Source organism: Ammodytes marinus (genome assembly GCF_949987685.1).
Source record: "Ammodytes marinus genome assembly, chromosome: 8".
NCBI classification, from domain to species: Eukaryota; Metazoa; Chordata; class Actinopteri; order Uranoscopiformes; family Ammodytidae; genus Ammodytes; species Ammodytes marinus.
In genome coordinates, this window is record NC_137212.1 from 17898572 (window position 1) to 17916918 (window position 18347).

General features: G+C 40.0%; 2 protein-coding genes across 3 annotated transcripts in view; both read left to right on the forward strand.

The window, feature by feature from the left end:
* Positions 1-5887: 5887 nt before the first annotated feature.
* soat1 (sterol O-acyltransferase 1) lies at positions 5888-13826 on the forward strand. Its single transcript, XM_080033296.1, has 16 exons — positions 5888-5986; positions 6917-7053; positions 8416-8474; positions 9546-9694; positions 9875-9934; positions 10103-10210; positions 10382-10667; positions 10860-10938; positions 11105-11189; positions 11277-11322; positions 11415-11544; positions 11683-11780; positions 11879-11977; positions 12185-12320; positions 12475-12620; positions 12745-13826. Exons 2-16 carry the CDS (start codon positions 6918-6920, stop codon positions 12802-12804), a joined length of 1677 nt encoding a protein of 558 aa, XP_079889422.1. The 5' UTR covers positions 5888-5986; position 6917; the 3' UTR covers positions 12805-13826.
* Positions 13827-15349: 1523 nt separating this feature from the next.
* abl2 (c-abl oncogene 2, non-receptor tyrosine kinase) overlaps positions 15350-18347 on the forward strand; it is a 31245-nt gene continuing 28247 nt past the window's right edge. Inside the window, exon 1 of one of the 2 annotated variants that reach the window (XM_080032945.1) lies at positions 15350-15783. In XM_080032945.1, coding sequence (XP_079889071.1) covers positions 15567-15783 — 217 coding nt within the window. In that variant the 5' untranslated portion in view covers positions 15350-15566. The remainder of the gene's footprint in view (positions 15784-18347) is intronic. The other variant, XM_080032946.1, reaches the window with a different exon arrangement.

Consider the following 18347-nt stretch of genomic DNA (forward strand, 5'->3'; position numbering starts at 1 on the left):
AGACGACCCTGCCACCACCTGCTACGAGCTGGGTCTCATACACCCACATCTGAATGATGGTGAAGCTCATAACCATGATAAACAGTATTGTGAACCAAATGAGTCTGAGTGATCGGGAACTCAAATCTATTACCTTTCAGGTTACTTCTACATGGACCCCAACCAAGGCTGTCCCTATGATGCTGTGAAGGTGTTCTGTAACTTCACAGCAGGAGGAAGAACCTGCATTGACCCTGTACAATCACAGGTAGACACATTCTTTTTCTTTCTTTTCTTACAGGTTTATTTCACAGGGACAATGTACACAAATAAAAACATGTAAAAAAATGTGCCAGGATTATCCAGAAGGCTATTTTGCATCCGCTTTCCCTGGACTGGTGGTAAGAGGTCACCCTGAAAAGATAAAAGCTTAAGCTTAAAACAAACAGATTACATACCAAGTTGAGTATACTAATGCTAATAAACAAAACAACAACAACAACAGAATGTTCACCTATTGGGTAGACATAAGCAGGCGGAGTGCTGTGTGATGAACGGGGGTTCACTTTATTCTACTTCACTCTAGCACAGTTACAAAAACACAGAAAACAATATAACATACAATAACATTGCTAGTGAAATGAGGTTGCCCTATTTTCCCAAAATGATGAGAACATCTCTTTAAGAGACCAATCTTTGCACATTTAACATATTTTTTTTCGGTAGTTGTGTAGGAAAACCTTTTTTAGCCAATGCAGTGTGGGCCTGATAATAAAGACAAGTCACGAGGAATGAGGGTTAATGCACAAATGAGATGGTATTGAGAATGGCTTTGAAATGATCAGTAATGTTCTATTCTTCAGATTAAACTCAGTTGGGACACAGGAAAGAAGAAATCAAAAAACTCTGTCCAGTGGTTCAGTCATCAAAATGGAGGAAACAAGGTAACATATTTGTGAATTGATTGACCAACATTTCATTCAATGTAACATAAGTGAGACATTTTTCTCAAACTTAAAATGACATGCCTTTTGTCTCTAATAGTTTGAGTATGCTGGTTTGGACGTGGTCCAACTGAGGTTTCTGCGGTTGCACAGCCACACATCTTCCCAGCACATGACTGTCAGCTGTGCAGCAAACCGCTCCAGTACTGCTGGCACTACTGGTTCAGCTCAAAGGATTTTTCACTACATGGGAGACTCTGGCAAAGAAATTACTCCACACCTTACTGCAGTGTCCAGGAATGGCGGGAAGGTGAGGCTACAACATTTGACAGTTGTTGTCAAAAACACAATTTTTCATCTTTTTAGCAGCTTTTTCTTACATCTCAAGAATAGAAACAGAAAACACATATCATTGGTGTTGAAAAATACCAGCTTGCAAATTAGTATAACTGATTCTTCAGAACCGGGACAAAAGGCCGTCTTCCATATGTAACTGCTGTTATGTTTAAAACTAAAAATATTCAAAATTGTAGATGTTATTAGGGATTAAGAATAGAATGTCTGGAGCACAATTATCCCCTTAAATTAGATTTTATCATTGTTATGTCAAATATATGACACTTGTTATCTTCTCAAGACGTCCAAAACAGTGTGTCCTCAGAGAAGGTTTCAATCTTTCATATGCAATAAAACCTACTAAAAATGTACTTTAATTATTAAAAAGAGCTTTTTTCATCAAAAGCAACGCTAAATAATCTCTCATATAAAAAAAACAGTTTTTCTACAACACATTCATGTTTTATAAGGATTCTAAGTGGTGGGACCACTTTACTGTAAGTCAACACCGTCAGACATTTCATTATGTAAAATTTTATAAAATCAGGCGAAATAAGGTGCAGCTGTCACTTTAAAGGACCTCTTGTCACATTCTACCTCTGCAGAGTACATTAAAGTCAGACAGGCTCTGATAAGTGTTGTAGTTTTAGAATATTTTACATTCCAAATCTTGAAAGTCCTGTGTCACAACCATGATCAACACCGACATACAATTTCTGAAGAAGTTATTTGAAATTTTTTGATCATTTTATTTTCCTAAAGTAGTTCATACTAGCCCCTAACATCAATAGAAAAACCAAATGGCTACTAGATAAATTCCATTTGTTATGTTTAAGAAACGTTAAATATGTCAACACCGTCAGACAGGAAATCTGACGGAGTTGACATCTGACGGTGGTGATAGGCAAATGACAGTAAAAAAAACTAAAGCTGGGAGGTTGTTTCAAAGCTTAGCTCAGTAGCTTAGTATATGTTGGATACATACATGTAATTTAATTTGCCGAAACATAGGGTTTGTATTTTTTCAACACTGCACCCTTTTTTGTCCCACTTCTCAAGAATCACTGATAAGTATGTCAAAGTGTGATTAAATCAATCCCAATCCAAACATGGCTCTGAATGTTCCCAATTAAATCACCTTTCTAGCATAGATAGGGAAACAAAGAAGATATAATTCATCAGTAAGAGTTTCTCACTTTGCCATACTCAAGTCATCTCCAATGCGTCTTCTGTCTGATCATTTTCCAGGTGGAGGTGGTTGTGATGGTTCAGGGGAGCACGGAGTTACATCGAGGTGATATGGAGCTACTTCCTGTCAGAGATTTTGGTGTAGAGATAAGCTTGCTGTCTCACCTAATCCATGAGGTCACTTTTGTTTTGGGACCCCTCTGCTTCTTGTGACCTATGAGAATTGTGTGTGTGTGTGTGTGTGTGTGTGTGTGTGTGTGTGTGTGTGTGTGTGTGTGTGTGTGTGTGTGTGTGTGTGTGTGTGTGTGGCTAAACCTATGTAAATATCTCTTTTATATAGAAAACCATGGATATGTCTAGATATTTTACACAAACAATTTTGTTAGGATCAATTTGCTCAGTGCTATAATGTATTTTGTGTATATTTATTAAATTGTCACAAACGGAATTAATTGTTCGATTGTATCGTTTGAAGCATTTTTATAATTTGTTATTAAATGTTTATGTAGCACCAAATGTTTACATGAAATTGAATTTAAGTCTTTATTTCACAACTTAGACAGGGTATTCAATGACTCATAAGCCTCACGGGGTAATTATTTTCAGCACTATTAAAATATAATTAAGACTTTGAAAGTGTGCATCTATTGTATTTTTTATTCCGAATGCCTACCATACAGCAGAATTTAGGTAATTGAATAGATGTTTGCTCTTTCAGCTGCGATCAAACAGCTGTAACAATATTCTAAATGAACTGAATTTGTGGGATTAGATTTTACACTAATGGGTTTAAGTTTACCACCAAAGATACAGGGCCTCTTACAATGCTCATGTGATGATAGAAAACACACAAATCCATGTAAAGATTCCAAGCGATATTTTATTGTTTTCATGTTTGCCATATTCCTTGTTCTTGTGTTTATGAGATGCATTTTGTTAGACGAACAGACATAAAGTATTCTGTAAGACTTCTACTAATAGCCTACAGTTATTCCAGCCTCAATGATGACAACTCTGAGAACTGTAGATTTATCAGTTTGTTTCGACGGAACCACTTCCCAAGTGTCCAGGTTCAGGGATTTTCCAAAGTCAAAACATTGTTGAGCGACAGGCAAGAGAGTAACTTTGGGTTCAACACAGGGCCGGCGGTAGCCAGGGGCCAGGGTGGGCTGTGCCCACCCAAATGTGGGCTGTGCCCACCCAATCAAAAAAATATATATATATTTTTTTTAGGTGGAAGTCCAGACCCACTATCGGACGGACCTGTTCATTCGCTGTACAAGAAAATGTCAAATAAAATTCAGACAATTAATTTAATACTAAAGAATATACCATTACCATGCATTGCTTCTAATTGTATTATTGGGTGGGCAGGACAGCCTGCCTCCACCCGCTTATAGTGGTCACTGGTCAGCAGCGCCGGCCTGAGGCATAAGCGAAATGAGTGGTTGCTTAGGGTCCCGACTGCCAAGGGGGCCCCCCCATTTTTTTTTTTTTTTTTTTTTTTTTTAGTTTGTGTGTTTGATATCAACATCATAGTATGTGAATTTAAATTATCATACAATAAAAGGAATACAATGTTTTGGTAGATAGTTAATATCTTAATAATTGAATCAGTTCATCTGGGAGGTAATCCGAGGTTAACTGATCACGTCACGTTCAAGTCCATGGCATGCACAGTGTGTATTGAGTTTATTTAAAAATATTTGAAAATGGGGCTGCCCTCAGTTGCCCATGCACTGTGTAGGCCTATAGTCTATAGCCTATTTCAGCCTCGTCTGTGGAAAAAAAGATAACTGGACAACAGAGTTCTTCTGCTTCGTTCCTCTCACTGCATTTCAATTAATTCATTATATTACAGAAAAATATGTCCCATAAAAGAAAAAGAGCTCCAAGCCCAACCCAGAGGACCCTCCATAATATTATATTTCTAATTTATATTTCTATGGAAAATCCATGTGTCTTTCTTCAATAGCTTCTAATTCATCCGACCCAGTGTCTCCAAATTATTTGTTCACACAAAATTCCTCAGATTTAGCCTCTTAATTTTCCTCTCAAAGTGCACCAGATTCATGCATTTCACTTTAAAAAGGTAAAAAAAAAAATCCCGGGGGGGCATACCCCCGGACCCCTCTAGCAGGGTTGTGACCTTGGCTGGCTACTATTTTCACCCATTTGGACATCAGAGGCAATAGTGGAAAGTGGTGTGTATAGTACAGTATATAGCTCTGGACTACCACCATCCAGGTTGCCCAGTCCCAAAGCTTTCTCTTCAATCAGCTCAGGCTGCCTACAAGATACATTATGTTGTATAATGTATATTATATGTTATTCATAAACATTTGGGGAAAAAAACATGCAAGAATCAAATCTCCCACACAGCACACTCAAAGTTTATTTGCATATTGTGTTCTACACAATTCACAGTAAATGTGCCAAAAAGCAGACGCAGAGATCTTACAAGGGCTAAAAATGTCTGCGCGCGCTCGCATCTTCGGTCTCTCTGCCCAGTGTGCCCACCTAAAATTTCTACAGGCCCACCCTAATCTGACTGTCTAGAACCGGGCTTGGTTCAACATTGGGGTGGTTGCTACACCTATCTAGGGAAGTCCGGGGACACCCTGTCTCACATTCATTTTAACAAAGATATTGAAACAACATGCACTAATATAATAACTAATTCAGTTAAACAGCATAAAATAATTCACTTTGTATAAAAGCTTCAGTTTAATGACAGTAATTATTTCTCATTCTCTTTAAGATAATACATTTGGCTGCCTTGCTCTCTCTCCCCCCATTTGGAAAGGTTGTAAAATAGATGAATTTGTTTCTGATTTTCATAAATGTATCCCTTTGTCTTTGCAGTTAATTGTAATTTATCGCACTTAAGTCATGAGACTAGCCCGCTGCCCAGTCAACTGGCATGATGACGATGTGGATCCTGTCTTGAACAAGGTTCCTTGATCCAAATGTACTCATCATTATTAAAGCTGACAGGGTGCCTGCATGGTGCCTATTTCTAACCCCAGTCCTTAAGCAGTTAGGCTATTTGCTTATGTTCAACAAAAATATAGGCTATCCTTGTAAATAAACCAATAAAATGATATAAATACATGAGTGTTAAATAAAATGACGACACAGCAAAATAGGAACCATATCATATTTCAGCATACAGTGGGACTTATGTAGGCCTATCACTTTTCATTCTGGCTAAATACTTATTATTCGGATTTGACTAAATTCTCAAAGACAGTAGATGTCTTCGTATTATTTATTTAGCTTGCGTGTCATGCTGAAGGAGGTTTTATAAGTTGTTGCTTGTGACAACGATGGTCAACATTGTGGGCGCTGGTGACGTCAAAAGGAAGAGAGACTTTCGACCAATTAGCGCCGGCCGCCCAGCTCCTCATCTCCTGTGTAAATGCAATGGGAAAGGTGTGCAGCAGCCCACTCTGCTGTGATTGAAGGAGTCCGATTTTGTTCTCAGCAACACCGGACGTCGACTTAATAAGAGAGCCCTCGGAGTTTGAAGCGAGTAGGTAGGCTATCATTATTTTTTTAGCTTCCCTTCGACGTCAGTCAAGCGGTTCCGTGTGTAGCTAACGATAGACGTCAACAAGTTGGCTATTTTGTTACCCAGTACTAGCAGCCGCGACTATCACCAGGCAGAAGCACGACTGGAGTAGGGGCAATTAAAGCCAGAATTAAGCCATGTGCCATGGGTGCCATTTATCCCAAACCCCATAGTTAACTCGTGAATAAATCGCCGCCTGTCACTGACTCAGCTGACGGGAGCTAACTGAAGTGTTAGCTGGCTGTCTGTTGCATGTCCGTGTCATGTGAGTGTGTTGACTTGATTGTCAATAGGGTCTGCTGTGTCTCATGTGAATGCGAATGGGTATGAGTAGGCTATGTGATGCACTTGCTAGTTGCTACAGTTGTTAGGCATAGTTCTGCATGCCCGCCTATTATTTCATGCACCTTCATACTGTACACCTATACCGAAAAATTAAGACACACTGTAACTAGATCCGTGAATCAAATGTTTTTTTTTACCAGCGCGTAGTTTGGACTGTTGGATACCTCAGGGGATGCATTTCTCTGCTGCAGCACAGTCAGATGTGCAACCGCTGGCTGTTATTTTAGTAGGCTATAACTTTCTGAAATCATATGCTTGAAAATATCCCCAAAGAACACGAAACATTTAGGCCAAAATTAATTTTAAGAGAAAGTTGTTTAAAATTGTTGATCATCATTGCTGAACCTGACAGAGAATATTATTTAGTTTTTAAATCATTCAAAATCATTACAATGTCTGATGGTTTCTCCTTTAGCTGAGGTGCATGCAAGGCGGGTAGGCAAACCTCAGCTCATTTCTTTATGTACTCAAGGCATCATATGTTTACCTTGTTATTTCTGCAACTGTCTTTAAAAAAATAATGTAACTGAAGCTATTATAATTTTTTTAGGATGGAGTGTGAGGATGACAGTGTCCTCCGGTCTCGCTCCCGAGCCATTCCAAAGATGCCCACCTTCACTGACTTGGATAGTTCTATGGAGGGAGAATGTTGCAAAGACAATGGAGACAATCACATTAGCAGCAATGGTAAGACAATCCCAATCTTTCTTATCCGTAGGCCCAAGGGAGTGGACATTGACCTCTTACCACATAGACATTTGAGGTGCAGTGTGCTTCAGTGTTGATTCAGCCAAATTCCTTAGATGTATCAGTCACCGAAACGTTGTCATATGGTGACGTGTTCCCCTTTTAGCTGACAAGATCAGTCTGGACCCGGCCCATGTCTTACACGGGGAGTACCAGCTCCTACCCTCGGGGAGGCGTTACAGGGTGCCGGAGTGCAGAAAAATAAAATATAAACATTCATTTGTGCCTTTGTCAATCTCACTGCTGAATCAGCACAGAAAGGCAAAGAAGTGACTTTTAACCCCATATTATTTATGACCACTTTTTGCAGGGCTGGACCCCCCCATCATATTTATTATTCACTGTTGTTGTTTATGTTTTTAATGTTGTTTCATGTTTTCATGTATACTTGTTGGAGCTTGTACTGCAAGTAAAATTTCCGTGAAAACGGACAATAAAGTATAATCTTTTAGCTGGAAGATGGTCAATGAAGTAATAATGAGAAGTGATCACTGTCACACTGATGTCGTTGAGCAACATAACCACTTCTATATTTAGTGTTTGAAAAAAAAAATGTGGACAATGATTATCCTTCTAAAAGTAATTCATTGGCTCCCTAAAAATGTCAAGTACAGTTCAGTGATCGTTTTCTCTTTGCTGTACATTTAATTTGACATGCTGTTGCTGGGTTGATGGAATGCCACTGATGCTTGTCACTGTCACGGATGTCAAGACTAATTACCTATAAACGACCTATAGTAACCTTTACCACAATAAGTCAAATATGCTTTGCGGACCCGTCATTGTATGTGCTACACAAACTCAAGGGTATGTTTCCTTTTGGATTTTGCAGCATTGGATCTTTACCTTGATGTCATTTGACTTCAAACTGCGTACAGTATGCATTCAAATATTTGCAATTTGACAATTATTTCAATCTCTGTCAATATTTCAATCTCGTAACGGAGGGTTTTATGTTTTGGGTTACATGTGTTATTAAAAACAGATTTTTATTCTATGTGAACAATAAAACAAGAGTAATTTCTTTTTACGTGTCATGTCCTCGAATGCCCCACAATTTACCACTGGGAGATCATCTGTTGGTCATTTCTCAAAGTAAATGACATGGCTTGAATTGATATTGACATTTCCCAGGTCAAGGTTCTGTTGAGAAACGGCAACCCTGGTTAACTCTGTTGATCATTTGGGTGTGTCCACGTCACTTGGCTTCACCATGACATTGGAAGATTACATAGAAGCATGATGAGAATTTATTATTTTATCATATGCTCACAGACTTGTGTTTTCTCTTTAAAATTTCAGGAAAAATTGAGGTGGAACAAGTGATCAGCAAAAAGCTACAACTGAAACGGAAAGCAGAGGTTAGTAAGTCAGTGGACAAGGTTCAGAAAAGGCTTAGCCTGCATGTTAAGGCCGGCCACTTTGAACACCCTCCCAGAGGGAAAAAAACATAAGGGATTATTTTTGTCATCCTGCCATCCATCAATCATTCATTTAACCTAGATTGACACAGCGCAGTAAAATTATTAAATTAAAATACAACATATCTTTGTTTAGTCTTGTACGGTTTATTTATGACATTACTAGTCTTCTAGCACTTACTTGAATTATTGGGTTTATGTATGTTTTAATGGGTTTTATTTTACACATAGTTAGACATTGTTTTGGGAAACTTTGAGAAACCAAATCCCTATTGGATTGATTTCAGCTGTATCATTAAATCCAGAATAAACTTTGGATTGTGGACTTAAACACGTGGAGTGATGACTAAAACACACACACACACACACACACACACACACACACACACACAGTTAATATGAAAATGAATCAATTCATTGCAATCAAATTCATAATGTGTTTGGCCTTTGGAACATGATCACTTTTAAAGATTGCTCAATCTTGCTTATCATACAGTGGTACGTAAATTACACAGTTTTAAGTGTCACCCTCTAGTAATGGCACCAAGTCAGAGTTCTTTACTGCCAACAGCAGCTCTCTGTTTGCATTTTAATAGATCAACAATTTTATAATGCAGGTAATGGTGCTGCAAATCTACTCCCTACAAGGGCTTATATTGAAGATGTGAAAATGTGTATTGTTTGCAAACAGTATTTATTTCTATATGATTGAGAAAAAATCCACTTTGAGCAAAGGTGCCTAACATTTGACCCAATTAGCTCATGTAATTATCCAGAGCAACCGCTGATGATTGCATAGGTCTTTGAGGCTGGCAAAATAATTTTTTCAAACCATGTCTCTCTGAGGTTGTTTTGAGAAAAAAAAAAACATGTTAATGCAATTATGAATCATTGCATGTTCAGAAGGCGGGACATAATTTTTGCCACATAAATACACAAATATTCTGTATTTGTTCAAGTGTTAGTAGACCTTGAGCGATAACTCTTCCTGCGTCTTTTGCTACTGCTTAGTTCCTGAAGAGTGACCTGATGCGTCAGTTTGACAGTCAGGTCAATGACTTCATGGACAGTCTCATCGAGGAGTCGGCCAGCCTGGAGCCTGTGTCTGTGTCTGCTGTCTTCTCACCTCCGCTGTCAGACAAGGAGCGGAGCAAACTCAGGTGTTGCCTTTTTAACTTCTCTAGCCTATCAAAGCACTGCATACCAAATGTGTAGGCTTTCAACACATATGGACAAACTAACCCCTATTTATCACTTGGTCATACACGCATACTGTACACATGCTGTCCAACAAAATATAGATTTGCTGTTCGCTGATGCCTCTCGTTTCCCTTTTTTAGGCATTTTCGGCCTCCTCATGGCCAGGGCAAGCAGTTTGTCAGTCGCAGGTCCCTCCTAGAGTAAGTTGACACTTTGATCTGTAAGACATGTACATTTTTCTACCTGAAGACTAAAGTGCATTTGTTATTACAGTGCACTTGATTGAAATCTGTGTTTGAATATTTTTTCGTTGACGTCAGAGTAGCTGTACAGATTCAAATCACATGCTGTGTGCTTTTTATTTGCAGCGAGCTGTTCGAGGTGAACCACATCAGGACTATCTACCACATGTTTATTGCCCTGCTCATTCTCTTCATCCTCAGTACACTAGTGGTAGATTTCCTTGATGAAGGCAGGTAATGTTGAAGTCTGCTATGTACAATGTAATACCTTGGGATTTTGATCAACTTTTCAATTAAGTCAATTTAACAAATCATCTTCATTGTTTTGATTTAGTCAGAGTAATGAAACCCATAACTGATCTTCCTACATGTTTTCTCCTCTCTTCTGCATCTCCTTTGCCTCAGACTGGTGCTGGACTTCGACCTGCTGGTCTACGCGTTTGGACGGTTCCCTCTAGTGGTGTGCACATGGATCTGCATGTTCCTGTCAGTGTTGGTGGTTCCCTACAACCTGTTCCACCTTTGGTCACAGAGCCAGGGTGGATCTTCCAGTCACCCCAGGTTGTGCAGTTTGCTGTTTGGCTCTCTATTCCTGCTCTACCAAACTCTGGGCCTGGGATTCCTGCCCACATATGTGGTGGTGTCTAACAGTTTGCCACCTGCATCCTGCTTCATCATCATCCTGGAACAGGTACATGAACTGTGTGGCTGTGTATTAGTTAATGTCCAGGGTCACATCCACGGATGATGCGTGGCGATTCTTGCCTTTATGTAAAAGCCTTGTTTGCCTATCGGAATATAGCCTCCACTTCTTGAATTGATCCTATAGAAAATATTGTAATTGCAGCTGCGTCCGTTATTGTTTATTATTTGTCTAATTCAGGTTCGTCTCACGATGAAAGCCCACTCCTTTGTAAGGGAAAATGTACCAAGAGTCCAGACCTGGGCTAAAGACAAGACCAGTATGTACATTTCCAACTACAACATGTTTTTTCTCTTCTCTCTTCCCCCCCCCCCCCCTGTGTTTTGCTGCTCAGTTCCCTATTTGCCAATGCATGTAGTTTCTTTCTTTCTATTTCTCTTTTCCTTTTGTCTTTATGTTGATACAGTCTCTCCTGTCATCTGTAGGCCCCAGCCCAGTGGTCCCTCAGTTTCCTCAGTATCTCTACTTTCTATTTGCACCCACACTTATCTACAGAGACAAGTATCCCAGGTAAGCAGAGCCTCTCATTTTTAGTATAGTTCTCCTTTATACTGTAGTTAATGTGTTTGATAAAACCTTGTTTCTCACTCATTGCAGGAACCCAGTGATCAGATGGAGCTACGTGGCCACAAAGTTACTTCAGGTATCAACCTCTTTCACATTGAAGTTTGAACTCATTTAAGAATGCAAGCAAAATATATTCCCACTTTACTGATCATTTCAACCACCCCATAGGTACTAGGCAGTCTGTTCTATGCCTACTATGTGTTTGTGCGGCTGTGCATCCCTCAGTTCCACAGCATCAGCCTGCAGCTTTTTGACCTGAGGGCCATGGTCCTCTGCGTCTTTAACTCCATCTTGCCAGGTAAGATTGGCCACTAGTTTGTGGACTCCTATCAACAAATCCCCTTTCATTCACTACTTGCTCTGACTCAGTTGCAATGGATGCATTAGTAATACATTATAAGTCAAATTCTGTAATTTCTTTCTCCTTTTTTTTAAGGAGTTTTGGTTCTCTTCCTGGCATTCTTTGCTTTCCTCCACTGTTGGCTTAATGCTTTTGCTGAGATGCTCCGCTTTGCTGACAGGATGTTTTACAAGGTACTTGTGCTGTCACTGTCAGCCAAAGCAACATTTAATTAAAGTTCTTGTGTTGAACTTCATACTTAACTTAATAATTTTTTTATTACACCCCACAGGATTGGTGGAATTCAACCTCTTTTGCCAATTACTATCGCACTTGGAACGTGGTAGTCCATGACTGGCTGTACTATTATATTTATCTGGACTTGCTGTGGGTGAGTGCTTTTGCTAACGATATATATATATTTTTTTTAAAGAACAGCAGCTGCTTTCTGAGGTAGGTCTTTAACATTAGTGTGACAAGCCATCAGATAAGTTTTCTAAGTTATTTGTTAAAAAAAGGAAGAAAAAGGAATGGATCAGATTAAACGTACACCACTGCTGTTTTGACTTGACTGTTCGCTCCCCTTTTGTCATTCCAGATGTCTCGGAAGCGTTTCAGAGCAGCAGCCATGCTGATGGTGTTTACAGTGTCTGCTGTGGTCCACGAATACATTCTTGCAATCTGCTTTGGATTCTTCTATCCCGTGCTCTTCTGCCTCTTCATGTGCTTTGGAAGTAAGAGAAGAGACCTCACTACTCTAGACTAGACTTAACACAATACATATTATTATTCAGTCTGTGTTATGATTCACACAAAATCAAGTTATGTCTCCCTGCATGTATCTTTCATTTTTTTCTACCCTCGTCTTCATTTCTCACCCTCTCTCAGTGATGTTCAACTTCATTCTCCATGACCAAAGGAAAGGTCCCATCTGGAACGTAATCATGTGGACATCCCTCTTCCTGGGTCAGGGAGTCATTATCTGTCTGTACTCCCAGGAGTGGTATGCACAGCGCTACTGCCCTCTAAAGGAGGTAATACATATAGCATTGCTTTGTGCAGTTCGGTGAAATGACCCCCCCCCCCCCCTCTTCCTCCTTTTAATATAGACACAAATGTAGTTTAATTTAATGTTTTAATAAATGTTTTTCGTTCCAGCCTTCATTCCTTGAGTTACTGAAGCCTCGCTCCTGGAGCTGCCAGAGAGGCGGCCTCTGATTGGCCTTGAACTACGTTTAAACTACTGCCGAGGATCATCAATCGATCAGTATACATTTGACCAGCCCTTCTGTTACTATCATAACCTCCTGGTTTTTAATTTTTGTTTAACTTTATTGCACTAAGCGTGGTGACTGAGCCTGTGAGTGGAGGAGATCCAATAAGTATCTGCCAAAATGTTCCTAACACTAGTACCAGCAAAGTCAAAGTGATGCCTTACTTACCCGTTTTAGGTTTTCAGAAACAAAGCCCACTTGGGAACTCTTTTGCTCTCATGTACTATTTGTTTTTCCCATTATGTTTACATGATCAACTGTGAAACTACTCATTGTGCCAATGTGATCATGTGCAATCATGATATGGCAGCTGAATCCAAACATCATTCACACATGCAGTGCCATGATTACTATATTATAAATACTATTCAGTATGTTCTTTGGAAATCATTTAAATTTTATTTATTTTTACTGCCAATAAGATTTATTTTGAAAAACGGCCACTGTTTGGTGTTTTGTATAAATGTATGAGGATGTGCGACCTCTGTATTTTTACTTCAAAACTGCAGTCAACTCCTCTGAAGGAGAGGAACATGAATGTGCCAGTCGACACACTGATATATTTGGGGTAATATTTTATCGCAAATATATGAAACTGTGACGTAGGGCTTCACACTTACAAATTGTGGTACACTTGGAAGTCTCACAATGTGTTTCCCAAATGTAATAACTTTTCTCTTTATATCCAGTTGTCAAGCAATGACACTAAACTCCATAAAACAAAATGTTAAACAAAACAGAGTATGCTGTATGAAGACAGTATATTCTGTGACCGCTGAATGTATTCTTTATGAAAGGAATATGACAACATCAGAGAACTTATTTTGAACTTGAATTATGTTTTATTTTGTTAATGACGAATGTTGAGTTCTGTTAAGGTGAAATCAATATGCAGAATAACTACTACTGTTGCAGCTGGCTGCTAGAATGTCATAACATTCTAATATTGATGATACTTGATAAGCACCAAGGGCTACAGTTTGCTTTGTCTGAGTATGTTAAACGAGTGATTTGTTGTTAATCATACTAGTTTACAGAACAGTCGTTTCCATGTTCAACTAAAAGAATAAGGAATGTACATGTTCGGTGTGCTTTGAGGTCTTCTGATCATGAAATAAAGTGTATATATATATATATATATATTTTTTTTTTTAAGAAATCATAAAGTTCATGCACAGTAACTATTGCTCATTTTGACATATTTCAATGCAAGGAGACTTTATTTACATTGGTGAATAATGAGATGCACAACACAAAGTTAAAAACCAGCGGTAGAACACTCTGCTCATCCAAAAACTGTTTATGACCACCAGGTGGCACTGTATTAAAAGCTTTTACTTCACAACCTCTGCACAGTTTACTGTGAATGTTGGTCCAGGAGAAAGTGAGGCTTCCCAAGAGTCCCTTACAAACGTTATATTAACAAACACAAGTATCAGCAACTGATTTCTTATATTTACAGATAATAACAGACATTTTGGAAGGCCCTGTCGTACTTAACCAATTCTGGAGAACTCAAAATATGGCTGAAGACTTACTTTATGCCTTAAATATATTTTCAATAAGGATAGAAAATAGCCAGGCTGCAGAAAAACTTTATTTATATATTAATTTTTTATTTTTGGGGAGCATAGCTTTGCCTAGTTATTTACTGTCATATCAATTATGATCTTTTTTATGGCCTTCAATAGCTGTGTCAGGTGACAATTTTATGAATCAGTGTGTTCTATTATCGTATGTAGACAAAAGTCTGATAAAATAACTATAAAGAATAAAAAAAACGTGAAATCCCTTTAACTCTTATTCATTCTATCCTTACAATTGTGTTGTTTATGTTCTAGTAGTAGGCTAATGAAAATGTGTAGGCTATTTCTATGTAGCCTACAGTTTAATGCCTGTCTAATCTGCAAAATTGGCATATCGGTTACAAAGGTTTTTTTGTCGTTTTTGAATTTAGAATATTGTAGTAATAATCACAAAGCCCATACACTTTTCAGACAATTTCATCTTAGGTATGGTTTTATAGCACTTTATTTTTTGTTTCCATCACTCAGCTTGACAAAACAAAAGTTGAAAGTGTTGTTTTAAGCTTTTTTGCACTTTTTCTCAAGGACTCTGTGATCAGAGAGCCCACCTCAGACCCCCGCCCGCAGGAACCGGTCCGGTGCTCGAGGACTGTTTGGATCAGGTTGGCTTAGTGTTGGAGAGGTGGAGGATCGCGGCGACAGAGGATCGCGGCGACAGGGGATCGCGGCGAACCCCCCCGCCTTGTGCAACACATCTTCTATTCTGCGGTAAAGATGGCGGCGTCAGAGGGGGCGCGTAGCGGCCGGACAATAGCAAATTGATCCTGAAAAAGCTCCACATTTGACCGAATCTCGCTCCACTGGTACCGCCAATATCTGCTCTGATACCACCTGGACCACCGGGACTGAGACAATTGCTGTCACGCGACGAGGTTGCGATTTTATTGTTAAAGGCAGGGTGGGTGGGTTTCACTGGTAGCTGCTAACGTTAGCTAACGGGGCTAGCCGAGCGAGCTAATTCCGGGCTATTCAACGTTAGCTTGCTGAAGAAGAGCGGGGAGGGGATTGAGGAGGAAGACTATTCGGGCCAGGCCGCTCCAGCTTTGGGGGGAATGTGAACCAGAGGTGCGCAGGGGGTTTGCTCGCTTCGTCCCGAACGTCCTCACGCCAAACAACTGGGATGGGACAGCAGGTAGGCCGCGTCGGTGAGAGCACATCGACCGGACTCCAGCCACCACAGCCCCACGCGCCCCAACCGCACCAAGGGAAGGGGAACCGGGGGAGCGGCGCCGGGAGGAGACCCCGGGAACCCGGCAGTGGCACCGGGACAATGCCAGGCAGGGCTGCTGCAGTCAACGTGCCCGACCCAGGGATCAATATATTCACGCAGCATTCAGGTAACAAGAGCACCGCGTTATGTGGGTGACCATGAAGGAATCTGTGTTCACTTTGATATTTGTTTGCTGCTCATTAGCGCTTGCTAGCCCGGTCCATGCTAGTTTGACAACGACGCGTTAGCGGAAATAGCCATGCCAACCAACCTCACCTTCTCTCATGTCTCATCCATTTTACTGTGTTTGTGTTAATTTGTCTATTGTCTGTGTACTGGAGGTATTTTATTAAGATGATGGATACCTACGTTTTTTCTCAGTTGACACCGGAATAGCAGCGTATGTGTGCGCTGAATGTGATCTGGTGATCCCCAAAGGAGAGACACTGTTTTTGTATTGAAGAAGAGTCGTATATGCTCAGCTTTACGCCTCGTGACTGGAGGTTAGCTGGTTCTGTTTCCCTGTATGTGACACTTGGTTTGGTTAACAGTGATTTATTTGCTTGCCTCCGGTGCTTCAGGAGCAATTCCACCCCATTAACTCACTATAGCAGCCAGACTCGCATTACAATAGCTAGTGGTTTTCACATGCTCGCTTACATCCTCTGTCTGATTATGTCTACTGTTACAACACACTCAGCAAAGCCGAAGGCACACTTTGATCCAGTGGGAGATCTGTGTGAATTATTTAAGTCGTCACCGAATGACTGCACTCATGCAAACATCAAAGATGAAAGCTACTCTTTATGTGATTATATTTTAATAACATATTCCATCAGTGCATTTTAGAATTAGGTAACTAATGATGTGGGTAAATGGTCATATAGAAAGAGGTGCATCACATAACAGGTGTGGCAATGTCTCCCCCATCGACCATGTTTCTGCCTCAGAGCAATAGCCAGTCATTGATATTGTTATCTGCTCTGTGTGAGTCATGGAGAAACAGCCCAGAAGTAACCCGTCCATGCCTTTAGATGGCCTGCCTCTAAGCCTTCTTCCCCCAGGCAGAATCTCTGAGTGCACTGAAATGGCTTGAAAGTAATGGTGATGACAGGATGCGTGCATAATATCATCATTATTTGAATGCAGTTTTATTCATATAGGGCTTTTCTGTATCTGTACATCCGTCGTGTCTTACATGGAATTCAAAAAAGTGCCTACACATGGTTTATTCTTACTTCCGTATCTCAGTGTTTGTGACAGGCCTATGCGTGACTTGATTGTACACCCTTGATTGTGTACAATTGGTGTGGTGTTTTATGTCAATGTACCTGCAGCTGGCTTTTTTGGCCTCAATCATGTTTGTCCTCCAACTCCAGTGGATGGTTACCACTGGCATAACCTTCCTAGTTTCTGCTGCTGCCCCCCAGACACGACCTTCTCACGCCATTGCAGCAAGAAGCCGGTGCAAGCATTTGCTCATGAACAAAAAAATAAGTTTTAAATTCCTGACTGGCACATCTCAAAAGTCTGAAGAATCTCCCCGTCTCAAAATATAAATGGAGAAATAGAGATAGACCTACTAAGTGCAGCACCACTCAATGTCTGCGCTGTTTGGTTCACTCGATGTATGGGCAGGAGTAGTCCTTTCTGATAGCAGCCAGGATGCAGTCAGGATGCAGTCACACTGCTACTCTTCAAGAGCACACAGTAATAGAACAAAGACTCTTAAGTGAGGAAGCTTGGGACTGTACTCTCAGTCTTCCACTGTCTTATCAAAGTGCCTCTTTTTCTGGTAGTCCATTTGTGTGATAATAATGATGCAGCATTAATTTGCACGTCAGGTCTTTGTGGGTGAAATTTGGACATGTTCTTTGAAAGAGGCTATTTTGGTCGTTAGGAAGTCGGTGTTCATTTTGGTTAAAAACTACAAAGCAATCATGTCATCTTTCGACCGGCTATTTTCCTTTAAACGTCTTCACCATTTAGTTCATAAAATGTGAAATAAACAATTAAAACGCATGTTGTTTTGTATAGTGTAGGGTATTATCTATAATAAAACGAAAATTGGATAAGCAATGCATTAAATCATATATTTGCAGTTATTTATTGGACAAATGCCTAATTGCAATCAACCATTTTTCGGTTGTTTGATTAATTCTGTTCATTTATAGTGTTGACTGAATGATTGCAATGCTATCTTTGATCAGTAGTTTATGTGATGAGGACGAGGTCATGTGTCCAGGTCCAGGACATGTCTTGTCAAGAGGAAGTTAAGATATGATAGACTTTATTGATCCCATGTAGGGAAGCAAAAGTGGCTCAGCAGCAAAGGGAAGTACAGGAACAGATGCAAAGTGTAGTTGTGATTCAACCAGTGGGCCGAGGGGTTGGTTTGACAGCACATCAAATTCAGTGTCTGTTTAAGTTTAAGTATCTGTTAGTGTTTACATAGACCCTGTTTCCACCTGGCATTAACATCTGACTTTTTGAATCTGGTTACAAGTGAACAGCTCTCAGTCCGTGTGTTCCCACTTGTATTTTCAAATGTGACTTCTCTGTCTACTTGTGATCGGATTCCATCTACCCGTGCTGTATTTAAATCAACACGTTCATCATTTCCGCTTCAGGGCTCAACGCTAAGGTTTTTTTTCACTTGCCCGGTCGGGCAAGTGGGTCTGAATTCTACTT

Bases quoted from the DNA above. Each gene is read 5' to 3' on its own strand.
- soat1 (XM_080033296.1), top strand. From the start codon at position 6,918: ATGGAGTGTGAGGATGACAGTGTCCTCCGGTCTCGCTCCCGAGCCATT. The intron at 11,781-11,878 runs GTACTTGTGCTG...TACACCCCACAG, and splicing joins CTGACAGGATGTTTTACAAG to GATTGGTGGAATTCAACCTC. The intron at 11,978-12,184 runs GTGAGTGCTTTT...TTGTCATTCCAG, and splicing joins TTTATCTGGACTTGCTGTGG to ATGTCTCGGAAGCGTTTCAG.